This window comes from Corvus kubaryi, unplaced genomic scaffold (genome assembly GCF_017639235.1).
Source record: "Corvus kubaryi isolate FWS band 111438036 unplaced genomic scaffold, C.kubaryi_AGA036_p1.0 37396, whole genome shotgun sequence".
Taxonomy (NCBI): Eukaryota; Metazoa; Chordata; class Aves; order Passeriformes; family Corvidae; genus Corvus; species Corvus kubaryi.
Genome location: NW_024581135.1, coordinates 25742667 through 25759475, shown reverse-complemented (window position 1 = coordinate 25759475; position 16809 = coordinate 25742667). Strand labels below are relative to the sequence as shown.

General features: G+C 46.8%; 1 protein-coding gene across 6 annotated transcripts in view; it reads right to left on the bottom strand.

Annotated features, from left to right (window-relative positions):
- NRP2 (neuropilin 2) overlaps positions 1–16809 on the bottom strand; it is an 89748-nt gene that overhangs the window by 32645 nt on the left and 40294 nt on the right. For all 6 annotated transcript variants that reach the window (XM_042040929.1, XM_042040932.1, XM_042040927.1 and 3 more), the window contains exons 8-12: positions 11172–11316; positions 10521–10870; positions 9238–9382; positions 5425–5541; positions 2725–2877 (exon numbers count right to left, since the gene is read on the bottom strand). In XM_042040929.1, coding sequence (XP_041896863.1) covers positions 2725–2877; positions 5425–5541; positions 9238–9382; positions 10521–10870; positions 11172–11316 — 910 coding nt within the window. The remainder of the gene's footprint in view (positions 1–2724; positions 2878–5424; positions 5542–9237; positions 9383–10520; positions 10871–11171; positions 11317–16809) is intronic.

Here is a 16809-nt window from a genome sequence, read left to right as displayed (position 1 = left end):
GGAGATATCTGAGGAATTCAGGCCTGTCTCTCAGCAGACTTTTCTAATCAAGTGCCTCACAGAGGATATTTCACCATGGTCATTTCTTTTTCCCTCTCTCTTATGCAGACTGAGCCAGGGCTCCTCCTTTCATTATTATTTTTTCCTTTTCAATATTAATTTTTGTTTTGCCATTTTCAAAAGAAGTAGAAACACATTCCACATAGCCCTTAAAGGCACAGCACGCTTCCTTGCTACCGTGGAGCAACCATGGCCTCTAGCCTGGGCCAGCACCTTTAAATCAGACTCAGTTGGGCTCCAGCAGCCTTGAGTTCCCCTTAGCTTTTGCCCTGCCTCTAACCAAGCACAGCTGCTCTCCTTCACCCAACTGCTCACCCCAGGGTGGGGAATTCATGAGCAAAGACCACCCTGAACAACAGCTTTTCATTCCTTGCTCCCTGGAGTCTGAGCGTGAATTTTCTAAGTAGAAACAAAGTGCTGGAGGGAGCACCAGGGAAGGGCAGGGGAAGAATGGGGGAGTGTGAACCAAACAATGCTTTGATTCTGTCCCACCAAGGAGCTGGCATTGCCTCTTTTTTATGTTTCTCCAGTTGCCTATAAAAGCTGTGTGGGGAGGAAAAAAGCAAATAGTTGCTTCCTTTTGTGTCATGTCTTCCTAATTTCTAAGATCAGGACCAAAGTGAGGCATGGCAGTGACGCCTTTGTATTCTGACTCCTCTGCATCCCTGTGCTGTGGGGGCAAGTCAGTGGATGCCCACAGATGCCAGGATGGCCCACACCCTTGCCTGAGCCAGCCAGGAGGCAGATCCATGGCAGTGCCAATGCTGATCCCTCAGCATGCGCTGGTGTTTGCTGCTGGCTTCCCCCACTGCTATGGGTAAGTCACTTCAGTCCCCTGGAGCCACCACCTCCTCCTCTTCCCCTGCCCACACAGACCATGGCTTGTGGGGCAGTGCTGGAGTGCCTGCCTGCACCACATCAGTGCTTCAGTGCCTGACTCTGCACAGCACCCTAAGGGAGAGCTCTTTACACTGGCACAAAAACAGACCACTGAACTCAGTAGGATGACATTCCCCAGCCCTAGCAATGAAACTGTGCAATTCATAACTGAGAAAAAGGAGGAAGAGCAGAAGAAGGGTAAAAACCAGGACTGTGTACTGAGCTGTCTGAGGCAGCACCAGTCTCTCCTGGGCTACAACAGGATCTTCTAAGAAGCTATGGCCAACTAATTGTAGGGAGACTCAGGGGAGAGGAAATGAAATGAAAAATTGAGTCTGAGTTATAAAAATAAGTAATTTTTATCCTACTTGCAGGAGACTTATATTAATTAAACATTATTACAGTGAATGAGATGGGGAGGGTTATTAAGTCTGGGGCTGGTGTAAGTGTTCTCTCCTGTTGCCTGAGGCTCCACTGAGCTCCAGATATTAATCTTCTAAAGCACTCAAATGCTGAAGAGATAAACACTTGAAATATGAAAATATTTTTTTCCATAGCAGACACTGTGTCCCTATGTCATGCCAAAGAATTTTTCAGATGTCCATATGGGCTGCACTTACAGCATTACCGTGTCTCTTAGAAAAAAGCTTAAGCACCTCAGGAGATGAAGAGAGAAGTGATGTGTGCATTTGTGTGGGGGTGATTTGTGTGTGGAGATGTAGCAGATTCTCCTCTTCCCATATGTTTCTGGAATACATATTTTCCTCTTTAGCACTGCCTACCAGGTGTTGGCTGCATGGCTTTCCAACTGGCTGGCGGCACTGCCAATCTGGCCAGTGACTCTGCCAGGTGGCTAACAGGTTCGCCTGAATGTTTGCATTCTGAGACGCAACCTTGCCGAGGGGAGGGCGAGGAGGAGCCCACATCATGCACGGCTCCCTGGAATCACCAGGCATCAGGGCAGAGCCCAGGACAGGTAAGATCAGCCAGCTCGCCTGCAGGAGCCTTGACTTTCACGAGCAATGACTGAGAGTGAAGAGGTGCTACGGTGACAGTCTACTGCTATAAGGAAATTGGCAAATGTTCTTCATGCCAACCGTGCCACAAAGTCAGTGAGGGATAAGGAAAGCACACTAGTCCTGGCGTGAGTTCCAAGATGTGAAGCTGAAGAACTTGGTCTATCAACCACATTGCCAGAGGCAGGCTCCCTTGCAACCCATGCCAGCACATCTCAGTGAGGTCCTCCATAAATTAGGCTATGTCACAGTCATGCAAATCTTCTGCTTCCAAAGCACAAAGAGAAAAAGAGCAAAAGTCAAACAGCTAGAAGCTGGCATTTTCAGCATTCTTAGGGCTTAGCTCATCCTTCACTTGGAGGAGACTGAAATCCAGCCTCTGCAAGCCCAGAGCAGTTGAAGACTATAGGCAATCTGAGTAACATATGAGAGAGGAAGAAATGCATTCTGGGGAAAAATCACTGGATCCTACAGAGGACGTTTGGACCAGGATGTGGAACAAAGCCTGGGCTAGCCTTCACAGTCCCATGGGGTTCAAAGCCCAGTGTCTGATTCAAGGCTGTCTCAAGAGGACAGTTAGTGCCAGCAGTCACAGTCCTATAAGTAAGTCATGAACCGTACAGTAAAGCATCTGAAAGTTTCCATAAAAGAAGTTCAGCTCTGCACAGCCCTCACAACTCATGATAGCTGCGTAATAATCATTCATACTGTTCACATGGAGAAAGCCCCATCAGCTCTCTCTTCCCTGCTTTGGTATTAATCATCTTACCAGGCACAGTGTCAGGGCTTGGTTCAGAGTTGCCAATCCAGGTGCCTGTAGGCTGAAAAGACCACGTATAACCAGTTGCCAAGTCGTGTGACCAACCACAAAGGTCTTCAGGAAGATCAAAGTTGCAGTTGAAGTTTGCAGGGAGTTGGAAATCTTATAAAAAGAAATAGAAGCAAAATGAAGTCAGATTAAAAAATGACTTACCCACGAAGGGTTGCTATTAAAAAACAACCCAAAACTAAAATAGCTGGCAAGCCATCAAAACTGAAGAAAGCATGAATCTCACTCACACTGATGCTTTTAACCTATCTCACATTTCCTCAGCTCCAAGGATCAGCCTTAAGTTCTGCATCATCAAAATGTTCACACCACGTCCTGTGGCTAATCCACCAAACTAAGCAAATACAAAAGCAAGAACCAAATGCTTCCAGACGCTAATCAGCACCTTCTCTTCCTCTCCTAGAGTGGTCAATATTAAATGCCTTTTTAAATGTCAGGGAAGAGTCCTTCCTGAGTGCCCCATGCTCAGCAGTTCCTGCCTGGCTCCAGAAGGAGAATCTCAAGTGCTCCAGAAACCCAGCTCCTGAGTGACAGACCTAGCCACTTGCACCAGACGGGAGCTGTCTGTCATCCTGGAGAGCTGTCACTCACTGCTTCCTACCTTCTCGTGGAAATGTTACCAGGGAAAACGTGGGGCCACCATGAGCTCAAGCTTTGGATTCTGAGTGAAAGGAGCCAGCCTCTATTTTTAGCTCTGCTATGGACTCACCACATGGTGAGTCCTTTAACTTTGGGCGAGTCCTTTAACTTTTCATCTTGAAACAGGAGCAGAGTTAATTCCCCTGTGACAACAGCTTTGAAAGCTCTGGAGAGCTTTCCTGCAGAGACAGGGCTGTGGGCAGGCAGGCACATGCCAGGGGCTGCATGTGGCAGTGAGGCAGCTGCTGGCTCCTTCAGTTGAGGGAATCAGTCACATGGCATAGAGGCTGCAGAAATGGTCTGAATCCGTACCAAGCACTCAGCGGACATGCACGTCTGAGCCTAATTATAGGCCAGGATTTTCCTGAGCAAAGAGGAAGTTTTAAATCACAGTGCCCACAAAGTGAGCGATAGCCAGAAGGAGGTGAGTGACTCAAGTGATAGGCATCAGGGGAACTTCACTGTGAGGGGCAGAGGGCTTTTTTTACATGCTCCCACTCCAAAATAAAACAATGCAGATCATGGATCCTTTTATTCCAATCTAATCTCGTACCCTGGAGAGCAGCATTGTTTCTGCTTGGCTGTCATAAATCTGATTGTCCAGAGAAACACACTCATTGTTTTATGGAGTATGAGAATGAAAATTGTTGCTAAATCTAAGGGAAGCTGACAGGGAGGCTGGTTCCACGCTCCACAGCATACTCTGCTTGCTCTCTTGCCCTGGATTGCACCCAGGAATCATGTTCTTGCAGAGGCCGTTACTGGCCTAAATTTCCTCTCAGCAGTTTCCCAAGTGCCTCAATGGTTGTAGGGTTGCATAGGCTTATCACTAAGGCAAAGCAATAAGAATCAGGCCCTTTGAGCCACTTCTGCAACTTACACTTCTAGAGCTAAAGTACAGCGGGATCCCCATGGGAGGTGTGAAAAAGCCAATTAATGTTCTTATTTTAATTTATTTATTTTAAAACCCATTAATTTTTTATCTGGGACTGAAAGCTGAGGTGACAGAAGTCCTAGGAGCTATCTCAGAGGATAATTTTTCCTTGTGAGATTCTTGTTGAAGTCCTTGTGTAAATGCTCCACTGCTGAGGCCCAGGCTCTGCTGTCACACCCAGGGGAATGCATTTCCTGTACACTGCACTGTACAACTAACCTTGCACAGCTCTGTCAAGCCCTCTCCTCTTCATCTGGACATTTCACAAGCTTTAGATGCTCACATCCCCCTTGCAAGAAGCAGAAGAATATGATGTCTGCTTTTACAGATAGGGATTTGAGGCAGAGAAGATTAGCCCTCCCCCAGCACTGGCTCTTAAGAAGCACAGCATGAGGTTTAAACTAACATTCAGCTTCTTCCATAGTCAGAAGAAGTAGGCAAGTGCTACAGATACCAAACATTTAGTGTACTTCTGACAGCCTGGGTGGGTGAAATCCTGCGTGGAATTAGCATTCCCCTCTCTCTACTGCCCGCACAAGGAGCTCATACTGTCCTCTAATTTTAAGCTGCTGATATTAGGGAAGATGATCCTTGAGCAGATGAGTGTTCAGGACATCAGTCTTCCACATACGTTGTGATTTACTTTCACAGTTGTGACTTCTGCAAAAGGACCCCACATACCAGGCAGTCTGAATCACCTTCTGAGTTTATGACATCCAGCCAAGGGGGTCTGGAATGGAGGTGGTTCTAAACAGGGCACTAAATGAGTTTCTTCAGGTCATGTAAGGAAGCTGGGAGAGCAGCTCTTCATGTCTTGTACCCTAGGGACCGAATTAGTTGCTATCTCTCGCTCTTCCATCCTTCCTTGATAGAACTTATCAGATCTTGGCAGATTTGTTTATGGGTTGGTTTTGGTTTTTTTTTAATCCTGGCCTATCACTAATAATATTACTCTAAGCTTTCCAGGAATCAGCCCTATGTATTGAAGCTAATGGGAAGATAAGAGTATTTTCCTAGCTCTTAACCCATCAGTTACTGAGATAAAGATGTGCTGCTCTGATACATACCCTCCTCTTCTCCACAGCTATCACCACAGTCGGTTGCTTCTGCATCAGTTGGGTATGGAGTGGTGGTCTCTTCACTCTTCAAAGTGGGCACCAGTGTCTCTGCAGTGGGCTTGACATCTGAAAAAAATGGAGTAGAGAAGCTGTTTGCAACAGACAGTACAAGAAGCCCAGGTAGAAGAAACAAAACAAAAAATCTTTTTCTCATGTTGTTATAATGGCAGGAAGAGATAGAACAAGTATGCCATGAGATTTCCACGTGCTGCAAATGTCAGCATGGTTTGAACTTCAAGTGAACTGTCTTTCCATATGGGAGTTCTATGAATTTGGAATTCCCACTGAACAAGCCTCTTCTCTAGACACACACACTACTTTTTCTCTTAATTTTTTAATCTACAATCCACACTGGTGTTGGCAATCCACTTAGCTGTCATTACTGGATAAGTGAGATCACAGGCAGAACATCTTTTTCTTTCATAAAGGCATATGACACGTTAAAAAAACACAGACAACATTCCCACCAATTGTGCCAATTTATAAAACAAGTCACTCAAACCCACAAATGATGTAACCACAAACGGACCCAGAGGATCCCCTAGTGAGCTCTGGCTCACTGCAGAAAGCATCTGGTTTCACACTCCAGGCTCCTGACTACGCTTTCAAAGGGTCTCTGTCCAATTTCCCTTTCTCTAACGTGGCCCATGTGTAACAACCTCCAAGCAGGTGTCAGGGGAAATTTAAGCAAGAAAGGGAAGGATATTAAGATCAACAGTAAATGACATTAGGTTCCAGCAAACTCTCTTTTTATAGGTGCATTAAGTGGAGTACAGCAGACTTGATTCTTTCCACTTTTAAAAAAAGGCAGCTTTGCTCAGTTATGTGTGATTGTGTTTCTTTGTCGGCACCCTTCAGGATATCATTTAATAAACCCAGAAGCAGGAGGAAATGCCTAAATACATTGAATATTTTCCATAGGCTCCTTTATGCCCTTTTATTTTCCTGTTATTAAACATGTTGTACATAAACTCTCAGGGTTTTTTTAACTTTTTTTTTTCCAGTGGCTGTCTTTTGTTCAGGATAAAATACCAAATAACCCCAAAGTCTTTTAATTTGTAAGTTCAAATTTGTTACAACCCCATAAAACTCCAAATGCAACCAAGAAGCAAATTGCAAGCAGCCAGGCACAGAAAAATGTCATAAAAAAAGAAAAGAAAAAAAAGCAGCAGGTGAAAGCAACATATCAAAAGCTGGAACTTATTTAGAGCTGGTACATTTTTTTAGGTTGTTGTTCCTGTATATCAAGATTTATAGCTGAAATGTGACAATGTGGAAGGACCTTGAAAGCCAAGTCCCATATGGGACACAGATGCTGAGCGGATGTAAATCAACAGTGTTGCATTGCCCTGGACAAGCCGCAGAAATATATCTTGAAAAATCAGTTACCATGGCAGAGCCGCAACACGATGGTTACAAGAGATAATGAAAATAACAGGCAGGACAGCGTCATGTGTGAAATGGAAAGTGAAAAAGAGAGGTCTTGCTTGCTCGCTTTCACACTCCCTCCCTGGCCCTGCGAGTGTCTGTTCGACTGGTGGTAACTGCTAATCAAAATGCAAAGTCACTGAGCAATTGAAACCAGATGTTTGGAACTTCAAAGGAGAGAAACCCAGCTGCAAGTGAACATTCATCATTCTCCACTCTTCAGAGGAAAAATTTTGGCAGGTCTTTGAAAGAAGCCAATTGCTGACTGTCTGCTTCCCAAACTGCCAGCTAGTTTGTGAGCCCAGTTATGGCTGTTACCTGTTTAACTCAGTAATTAAGATGCTTGTTGCTGATAAGAAATAGAAACACCTGGGCAGGGTGCACATGGGCTTAGACCCTTACTTGAAAATATTTTTAATCATCTTGTTTTAATCCATTTCCTAATCTTGTTCCCAAGTAAGTGTAATTGCCTGGGTTCTTGTAACCACTTTTGTAACACGCCTGGGTCCTCCCAGCAAAGGAGGGCTTTGTCTTGGCATCGTCAAGGCCTGTTGCATGTAGCCAGCCTGGATTACGCATGCAGATAATGCCGTGGGCTATCTCTGCTCCCCAGGTTGCAACAGGGATATAAATGCTTTTTATAACGTGGTGAATCCACAAGATTACAAGCCCTGCTCTGATTACAAAGCTGAATGCCTGTAGATTAATAAAGCTACGGATATTTATGACCTGGCAGTTGAGTTTTAAATGTTACAATGTGCAAATTATTACCCAGACTGGGAAATGACCATAAAGCACCTCGCCTGCAAAAAACATGTGCTGTTGCTACTGATATTGAATGATGATGCATGGACACACATCTAAAAGAAAATTTGGGCCAAAAATAGCACAAGAAGTTAAGGACGACAAACCCCTCCTATGCTCTAAGTTGGAGTGCAGTGGAAGGGCTGGCATGCACATGGCTGGAGGTCCTGTGTGACTGCCTCCCTTTATGGCAGTGGTGTAGTACTGTGATGCACCATCCAGCAATGGGCTGCAGAGATCTGGCAGCTGGAGACTCCTGGGAGCTGCAGGAAGCAGCAATGTGGGAGCTGCCTGACCACTTCTGCACAAAGCCTCAGCTCCTGCTTCTTGCACCTGCTTCTCCTACAACATCCTAAAATGTCATAAGACTTAAATTAAGATCTAATCTGATTTAAAGTTTAGATAATTTACAATGGATTGCCAGTCCAGGGGGATATTTACCACTGACTTCAAAAGTGAAAAATTATCATTATTAATAGTGTGTACATGTGTTGTGTGATTTGCTGTTAAGTGTTTGCCATGCATCTTGCAGCACATCACAGGAGGAAATGCTAGTAAAGACTTCACGAGAGGGTAAAAAAAGCTCTGTGTCTTTCAAGCTTCCTAGAATGGGAATTCTTATAAGAAAATGCCTTCTACAGATGTGTTTATAAAATGGAAATCATACCTCTTTATCACTGACATCTGGACTCCAGATTCATATGTAAGCAGATTATTAAAAAATAAAAGATTAAAAAAGAGGACAACTAGCCGCTGGCACTGCAAAGTTAGCATCAGACCCAATGACCCTTTGGGTGCATTTTTTGCTTTTGGGGATGAAACTATGGAGAAATCAATCACCACTGAACCTCAGAGGGTCAGAGGCACAACCTCTACTGATCCCAGTGAGTGTGTGAAGTCAGTTTTCATCTCTGTATTAAAAACAATGGTGGCTGAAAGGCATACCGCGTGTGAAAAACAGGTGGGCAAAAGTGAACAAATTTCCTGGGTCTTAGGGATGTTTGTCGAGATGTTGTAGAGTTAGCTCCCCAACCTTGTCTGCAAAAAGGTTTCCACACTGGGTTCAGTGAGAGAGGGACTATTGTTTTTACAGCAAAGCCTTGCTGTAGCAGCTCAGGATATGAAGTATTGATCACTGCACTTCTGCTTCTCCTACTTTTTGTCTTACTATTTGGACTAAAAAGCCCAAACGTTCTCTAATATAAGACTGTGAAAGCCTGCACAATGTCCAGATAAAAGATCTGAAAGGGTGTGAAGAGAGTTGAGGACAAATTCTGGAGCTCTACGTGAAAGCTTGGATTGGAGTCCAAACATTGTTGCTGCATCCTGCATCGAGGCCAGTTCTTTCCAAGGTGGAAATACAAAGGTGGTGCCAAGCCACCCTACAAGTCCTGCCTTCATGGCTGCAGTCTCCCTGCCACAGCATGGCCAAAGTAGGACAGCAGGAATAACCTTAAGTTTGCACCTTGCTTGTTTAGTGCCAGGCCTGGCCCCAGAGCAGCCGGTGGGCAGAGGTGTAGGGGTTCCTACCTGTCCAGTCACAGCCCAGCACCTCCAGGCGCATTCCTATTCCCGCTGGGGACCACCTCTCTGGGTGCACTCGGATGTACTGGGCAGGAACAGGGTCAAACCTCCGGACTTCAGGGATGTCATAGTGGATGTTGCCTTCAAAAAGCTACAGAGAGAAAAAGAGAGAGAGAAAAGGCAAGAGATGTGTGCATTTCACATGCTTTCAGCCAGACTTGATATTTTGGGTCTGGCAGAATGCAGCCATACTTTGAAACAGTTTAGCTGTCGGACTCCAGGCCATTGAGCCCAGCTGAGCAGAAATTGGGCTGTTCCTTCTCAGTTTTAAGAGGACCAGCCAGGTTGTTTCTAAGAAACTTGCACAATCTGTCCTGGCCTCTGCTGAGAATCCAAGCTATGCAGGGGAAGCCTGGGGAATATCCACTAACTTCAAATAGAAATGAGATCAGATTTTTCCTTTGGTAAATAAAGAAGCTACTGCATGTTCTAGGATAGTGTAAGTGCTTGGTTTTCCTCAGTCCAAGTACTGCTGCTTTGCAGCTTACGTGCACGAACTAAAGTCTGTGGGGAATAAACAGAAGGCTATAGATAGCATCAGCACTCATTTGAAGATCAGGAAAAATTAAAACTTACCCAAATTTTAAGCAGAGGAGTTTGCATAAAAACAGAACAGTCAGTAGCAGAGAATTTATTTATTCCTCATGCCCCCAGTCACTCCCATACCACTAAGCAGAAAGATTATGGGGAACTCCAATGATAAGGAAAAAATATGGGGAATTTCAGGGTGTCATGGGTTAGCAAGCATAGCTCCGGATAGCAAACCACTACACAGGGTCACACCAGTGTGGCAAAGGGACTTCAGATACAGAAAATTTCCTAAAGAGAAGTCATGATTCGTTTTCCTCTTTCAGAGGCGCACACCACAACAGCCACACCTTTGCCCTTAAAGTATGTAATTAGTTTGTGTAAAACATAATTGAACACACCATCTTTTGGACTCTGACCTGCAGAAGCTGGGAGAAACAGCCGGTGATGTCCACATCCCCACACCTGGTCCACAACAGAAAATGAAGATAAATTGACATCCCTGGGGAAAGGTGGAACCTACGGCCTCTAGTACAGATTTGGAGCAGCACTATGGTACACAGCTTGGGATTTCATGGTGACAACCCCAAGCTCCCAAGGTCACTATGGGCATGGACAGCCAATTTCCCAAGACCCCGTCAGGCAGATTGAAGCTAGTCAGAAACATATCCTGTTTTGCAGCTGCTCCAGGTAGTGCCTACCTTGGCTTGCATTGTTTTGGGGTCCTGGATGAAGTCCCAGTCCTTTCCATTCATGCTGTAGGCCACCTTAAACTTCTTCACAAAGGAACGGGACTCGGTGGTGGTCACACTGTCCCCTCCACGAGCCCCCTGAATAATGACGCCTTTGATGTTCTTCGGGACGCCAAGGTCCACCTGCAGCCACTCCTCCCCAGGCTGGGCTTGGGGGACACGAGGAAACCAGCCCAAGCGGCTGCTCACCAGGCGGGCCATGCTGGGAGACCAGTCATAGCCTCTGATGGAAGAGGCGGAGATCTGTGAGTCAGGAATGAGGCCAGAAAGCATTCCGAGCAAGTTGGAGCAGGGTGAATCTGCAGGGGAGGAAAGAGCATGAACAGTCAGGGTAGTTGAAGGGAAGTGCTCCTGGTTCTCTTCACAGCTTTAAACTCTGGACACTAAACCAACAGCAGCACTGGGCATTTCCCCCTCCCTCCAGGACCTGGACTCCTGTCCCTCCAAGCACATCCCTTGTGATGGATGTCTCCATGCTGCTCACAGCGTCACCATTCCCACCCCAAGCAGCCATGACAGCGGCAAGGGACAGCACTCCAGAGCAGGCTGTTAGAGGGACAGAGAGCAGCGCCGAAGCCAAGGGGAGAAGGGGACCCTCACCAGTGATGCGGCAGCCGTACAGCTCCAGCCTCAGGGCGATGCCGTTGTGCCAGGTCTGGGGACGGATGCGCACGAAGCGTGTGAGCACTGGGCTGTGGATCTTGTTGAGAACAACCTCTGTGGCATCCTCATTGGCCTGAAATGTCTGCAAGGGAAGGGAGGCACAAATGTACATTTGCACACACTGTTACATCCTCACCTGATAAGCAGTCAAAATAATCTCAGCAGGGAAAACCAAGGAAAGGCTTTCTGATCAGGGCCAGCCTCCAACCCGGGCAAGCACCAGGGACCAGCAGGGAGATCTGAGCCACTGTCAGGACAGCATGGTGGATGGACCCACCTATCAGCCAGGAGAGCCAGGAGCTTTCTGCCTGACTGCCTCTCACAGCACTTTGAGGCACCTCAGACTATCAGGCCTCAGCTGCTTCGAGCTGCCAAACCTAGATGTGCTCCAGCACAAATGGGCAGATGCTCCCAAACAGGCTGATGTCCTGATGCATCCTTGCACTGAGCTCCACTGGCAAACATCATGTGGAAGCAGTGGTGTGAGCAGGAAGGATGCACCTCTGCCTGGGGTGACAAGCTGCTGCCTCAGCCAGCCCCTGCCTTTGCCTCTCCCATGCACATGCAACCTGCCACATGGAGACAGCTCTTTGGGAGTTTATGATCCCACATGGTATGAAAAGGCTGCTGCCTTACCAGATGGCCATAATCAATAACTACCAGATGGATTTAGATCCACCTCTTCTGCCCATTTTCAAAATAGGCTGGACAAGGACTGGATACATGTGTTTCCATTTTAGGCTGCAAAGCCACAGTGGGAAAGAGGAAATACCCAATGGGAGGGTAATTTTCAACCCTTTCTCTGCCACAGCATAAAGCACTAGAGCTCACTGACCAAGGCTGCAGGCATTGCCTGCTTTCCCTCCAAGCATGCAGGCACTTCAGGACAGGGCTAGACTATCCTCCCATCTCAGCCTGGAACCACATCCACACTGAGATGGCTGGCTGGGTTCTTCTACAAGCTCCTACCATGTATACATGTACTAAGCACAAGAGTTCCCACTAAGTTTGTCTCAGGAAAGCAGGAGAGTGTAATCTCTGGCACCAGTCTCCTGTGGGAGGCAGGAGTCAAACAATTCAGGACAGAAGAAGGGGTGAGGCGGTATCCTGGCTCCTTGCCTTGAATAGCAGCTAGAAAGCATTTTATAAGCCTCCCATGGCTCTAGGGTTGCAGATGGCACATGTTACTGCTCTTCTCCCAGGATCCTGCACGCCAGGGTGTGCAGAGGGTGTTTACAGGGCTGTTCACAGCATCCCAGCTAGCTTTGGGCTGCCTCTGCACACCACCATCCAATTCTTCAGGGCAGGGAGCAGCCACCCCACAGAGGGACTCAGTTGCAAATCTGGCTGGTAATTGGGATGTGGGGTTGATGTGAACTTGAGCAGAAATGCTAATCTAGAGAATATATATCATGCTGCTACCGTTTAGCAACACAGCATGGTTTATGTGTTTTTAATATCCTATTTTATCCTGTCTGACCTCACTTCCCATCCTTTTCCTTGCTCAGCAGACACCAAATACCCTTTTTTTCCAGCAGGAGGGCTGTAAGAAGAGTGGTTACTGAGAAACACTCTTCGGGCATGTGTGTGTGTGTCTTGTAAACCCATGGGCACAGACACACACACAGTTTGAAAGGATATATTTCTATACTGCAGAAAAGCCTTCAGCTTTATGCCAACACAGAAGCTGACACAAAACACCTTACCTCTGAACCTAACACCAGAGGACAGGAAATGTTAATCTGAGCCAGTGCAACTATTTTAGCACAAGGAGCAGCATGTCAGGTCAGACCAAAGATCCCTCTCTCCCAGCAGATGGCTCCTAATGGTGGCCCCAGCAGATGTCCAAGGGCAGCAAGTCCAGTGGAGTCTTCTCCTGGCAACCTCTCTTTGCTTCCCACCATCAGCAGTGTGAAGACTCTATGAGCCAAAGGTTGCATATGGACTAGCATGTTTAACACTCACTGATGAGGTTTGCTGCTCTTTTTGATTTAACATATTTCAAGTTTGGTCTTTTTAGCTCACTTCACATATATGAGCATCAGGGGCCAGAATCCAAATTTACACCAGCATAATTTGTTGCTGACTTCTGCACAGTCAAACTTGACAGAAAGCAGAAGCAGGACTGAGCCCAAAAACTTTATCACTACTATAGGCATTGCTGGAAACATCTCTTAGATGACTTTGGTCCCAACCACACACTTCCAAGAAGAGCAATTTCAATTCTGCTTTCAATTTAGAAATCAGCAACTTACGCAGGCTAGATCACATTCAACAAGCTATGAACTCTGAATCTGGGCCATGACTCTCCAGACTGCCAGCTTGTGAGGGCAGAATTGGCACCTGACTTCCAGCTCTGCTATCAGTTGCACTGGCAGGATCTGTTCCATTGAACCTCGCTTCTGAACAGCCCCAACTGATCACAGCAAGTCATTGCTTCGCACCCCATTCAGCATAACAGAAAGGGGCCACTTTCAGAGGGCATGTGCTTGGTGCTGTTAGAGACCTGGGGTATTCCCACATGCTTGCTCGTTCAGCCTCCTTCCCAAGTGGAAGTGCACTGTGAGTCTGCAGGACCCAGCTGCTGACCAGGGTCTGACCCTGACTGTCTGGTTTCCCTGTACTGAAAATGCTGACCCCAGAGCCCCAGTACACTGTGGAGAGAGGCCCATTGACTTCAACAGGCTCTACATCCTGCCTCAAATTAGCACTCATAGCATAGGAAGAACTAGCAAGAAAATGTGTGAAATTGGGAGTGCCAAGAAAGCAAAGATTTCTTCCCTCTCTACCAAAATAGAACATTGCTATTCCTCCCGTCCTATCTGCTTCCCATCCCACTCAGCACATATTTTGAGCCAAGTCTTCGAATGGTGTAAATCAACATATCACCATCGAAGTATAAGAAGTCACAGTAATTTACACCAGCAGAAAAAAAAATACCTGGCTGTGATCTAGGGAGATAGATAGATAAATAGATATACACTCAGTGGAGAGCACACATGCGCATGCACATGAACACACATTGAAAGGTGATGGAGCCAGAAGATGAATGGGAAAACCATTAACAAATTAAAAACACCTTCCAAGAAACAGTCAAGGGAACTCGCTTTCATTGCTGCATCAAAAAGCTGCCTATCTTCTCCCCATACACTGTATGTTTACTTCTGTTTTAGTCCAGACAGCAGGTCTGCATGTAAAATTAAATTGATAATCAATGAGAGCTGACCTGCTTAATTAATTTGCTGCAGAAAGCAAGTGGTAGGGGAGAGGCTGTAAAAGTAGGGGACATGATGTCTAGGCTAGAGGAGGACTGCGAAAGTTTTCTATGTGCATACACATGCAAGCTCCACACCAGCATTTACAAGTCGCATTTCTGACATGTTGGAACCATCATAGGGTGATGGGAGGATTTCTGAAGCTACATTAGTTCCAGTGGATATGGGAATTGTGCCATTGGCAGTTTGGAGTGAAGGAGATGAAGGACAGGGAAACAAAAAGTGCCATGAAGTTGAAGAGGCAGGGAGTCAGGGAGGGGTAGGAAGTACCTCTCTCCTGTTCTATTTATTATGCTGCTTGGCCACTATGCAATTTCTTGGGGAGCTGAAGAAAGCGGCTGAGGGAGGAAGAGGAGAAGGCCAGGGATGGCAGCAGCCCTGCCTTTGTCCATATGTATGCATCTCTTCGGACCCACTAGATTTACTGCAGGATTATGTTACTCCTGTGGAGACAGAGCTCTGGAACAGAGCATGCTAACAGGATTAGAGCTTCAGGATTTAGACAAAGAAGCATGAAGGAGAAAAGTAGGGGAGATTATTTTCCTTGTCAGATAGGGAAGGCATAAAATGGGGCATGTTTGATGGTGGGAGGATTCTGGCTCAAGTGGAGGGTGGATAGTTCTGGATTTATTAAATCCAGGAACAAGGAGTTAAAAGAAAAATGATACTTGGCAACACTCAACAAAGCACAGCGTCTGGGCAAGGCACAGTGTGCTGGGCTGGGCTTGCCAGCTCTGTGTCTGTGAGAGGCTCCACTCAGATTTGGGAGTCATCAGGGACACAAGGAGTGGTACTATGTTAGCCTGCAAAGGAGATATCAGGCCCAGAAATACAAAGCTGCAGCCTTGCTAGGAAAGCCAGGGCTGTAATTCTCCCCAGGTACTGCACCAAGGGTGAATGCGCAAGGCTGCCTTTGGCACAGCCTGATGTCTTTGTCCTGCCTGCAAAAGCAGCAGAAGCAGGCTGGGACCTGGATGTTTCTGGGCAAATCCTCTGCACCATGATGTCTCTGCACAGAAACACTTGTGGCCCTGTGGCTCATTGCGCAAGCTTTTCCTGTGTTTTCCAGATAAAAAAACCACAGGATTGAACGCTTTTCTCTTCTTCCTCAGGTGAATAAATACAGGAGATGCAATTAAGAACTGAAAAGACAGAGGAACACTCCTAAAGGAAGGCACAAGGGTCTCCAAGGAGTCATTCTCAATATTCACTGCCAGCACCAAAAACCTCTGATGTCCCCACCTCCAATGTGCAGCTGAGATACTGCTCTTTACAGCAATTCAGCCTTTGTGCAATTCAGCTACCACCTGAAATGCCACCCAGGAAAGTTAGCTAATAACAAGCACAAAACCATCAAAATGAGTAGGAAATGAAAAATGCACATCAGTTGGATCTTGCTGCCATTTCTTGTCCATTGACTTCTACAGGCTCTGAAAACAAATGTTTCAGTTGCATTTTACAGAGCAATGGAGGCAGTGAGAGCAGCACTCATCATGGTCCTGACCCACTCCAATTCCTGAAATCCATCCATTCCCCAGTCCCTCACCACACTAGATGATGGCCGTGAGCTTATCTCCGCAGTTACTAAGATGGAGCAGCTCAGACCACATGGGAGCTGGAGCCCGAGATGCTACAAGGAAGGAAGCGATCAGAATGGATGAGAACTTGGTTTTCTGATAAAATCCTCATAGTTGAGTCTGTCCAAATAAAATTGGACAAAAATAAAAGGTCAGATCCTGCCAGGTGCTCTTTTCCTTCCTTGGGTTCAAGAAGAGTTGTTGTTTTCTAAAGACATTTGCAAACCACCTGCACACCAGGGCTGCTGCCTGGAAGATAACCTCTGAGGCCATCAGCCTGGCCCCAGGTCACAAGAGGCGGATGCAACAAGGAGGGCAAGAGCCAGACCAGCCTTTCTGCAGCAGTGTTGGTTTGGCCCTCTCCCCTGGCAGGGGGATACTGGTGAGTAGTAAGGGGCAAGTGCGGGATGGCACGTGGTAGTGGCCACTCTCCTCCCTGTCTCCTCTCTCAAGGAGACACACAGGAAGACAGCTCGGGAACTCTGGCCTGGTTGCTGGGTTAGCCTCTCCCCCTGGTCCCATGCCTGAGGGAAAGACAGAGCACCACCCCCTGGACAGGGGGACATCCTGTGTGTGCTGGGCCAGGCTTTGTGGGGAGTGGGCTGCCAGGAAGGGGGAAAACCTGGCAGGGATAGGGTGGGAAAGGGAGGGTGTGAGTGTGGGGCTCCCCTCCTGCCGGCTGCCTTCCCACTGCCTCCCCATCCCAGAAACATAGCAATGCTC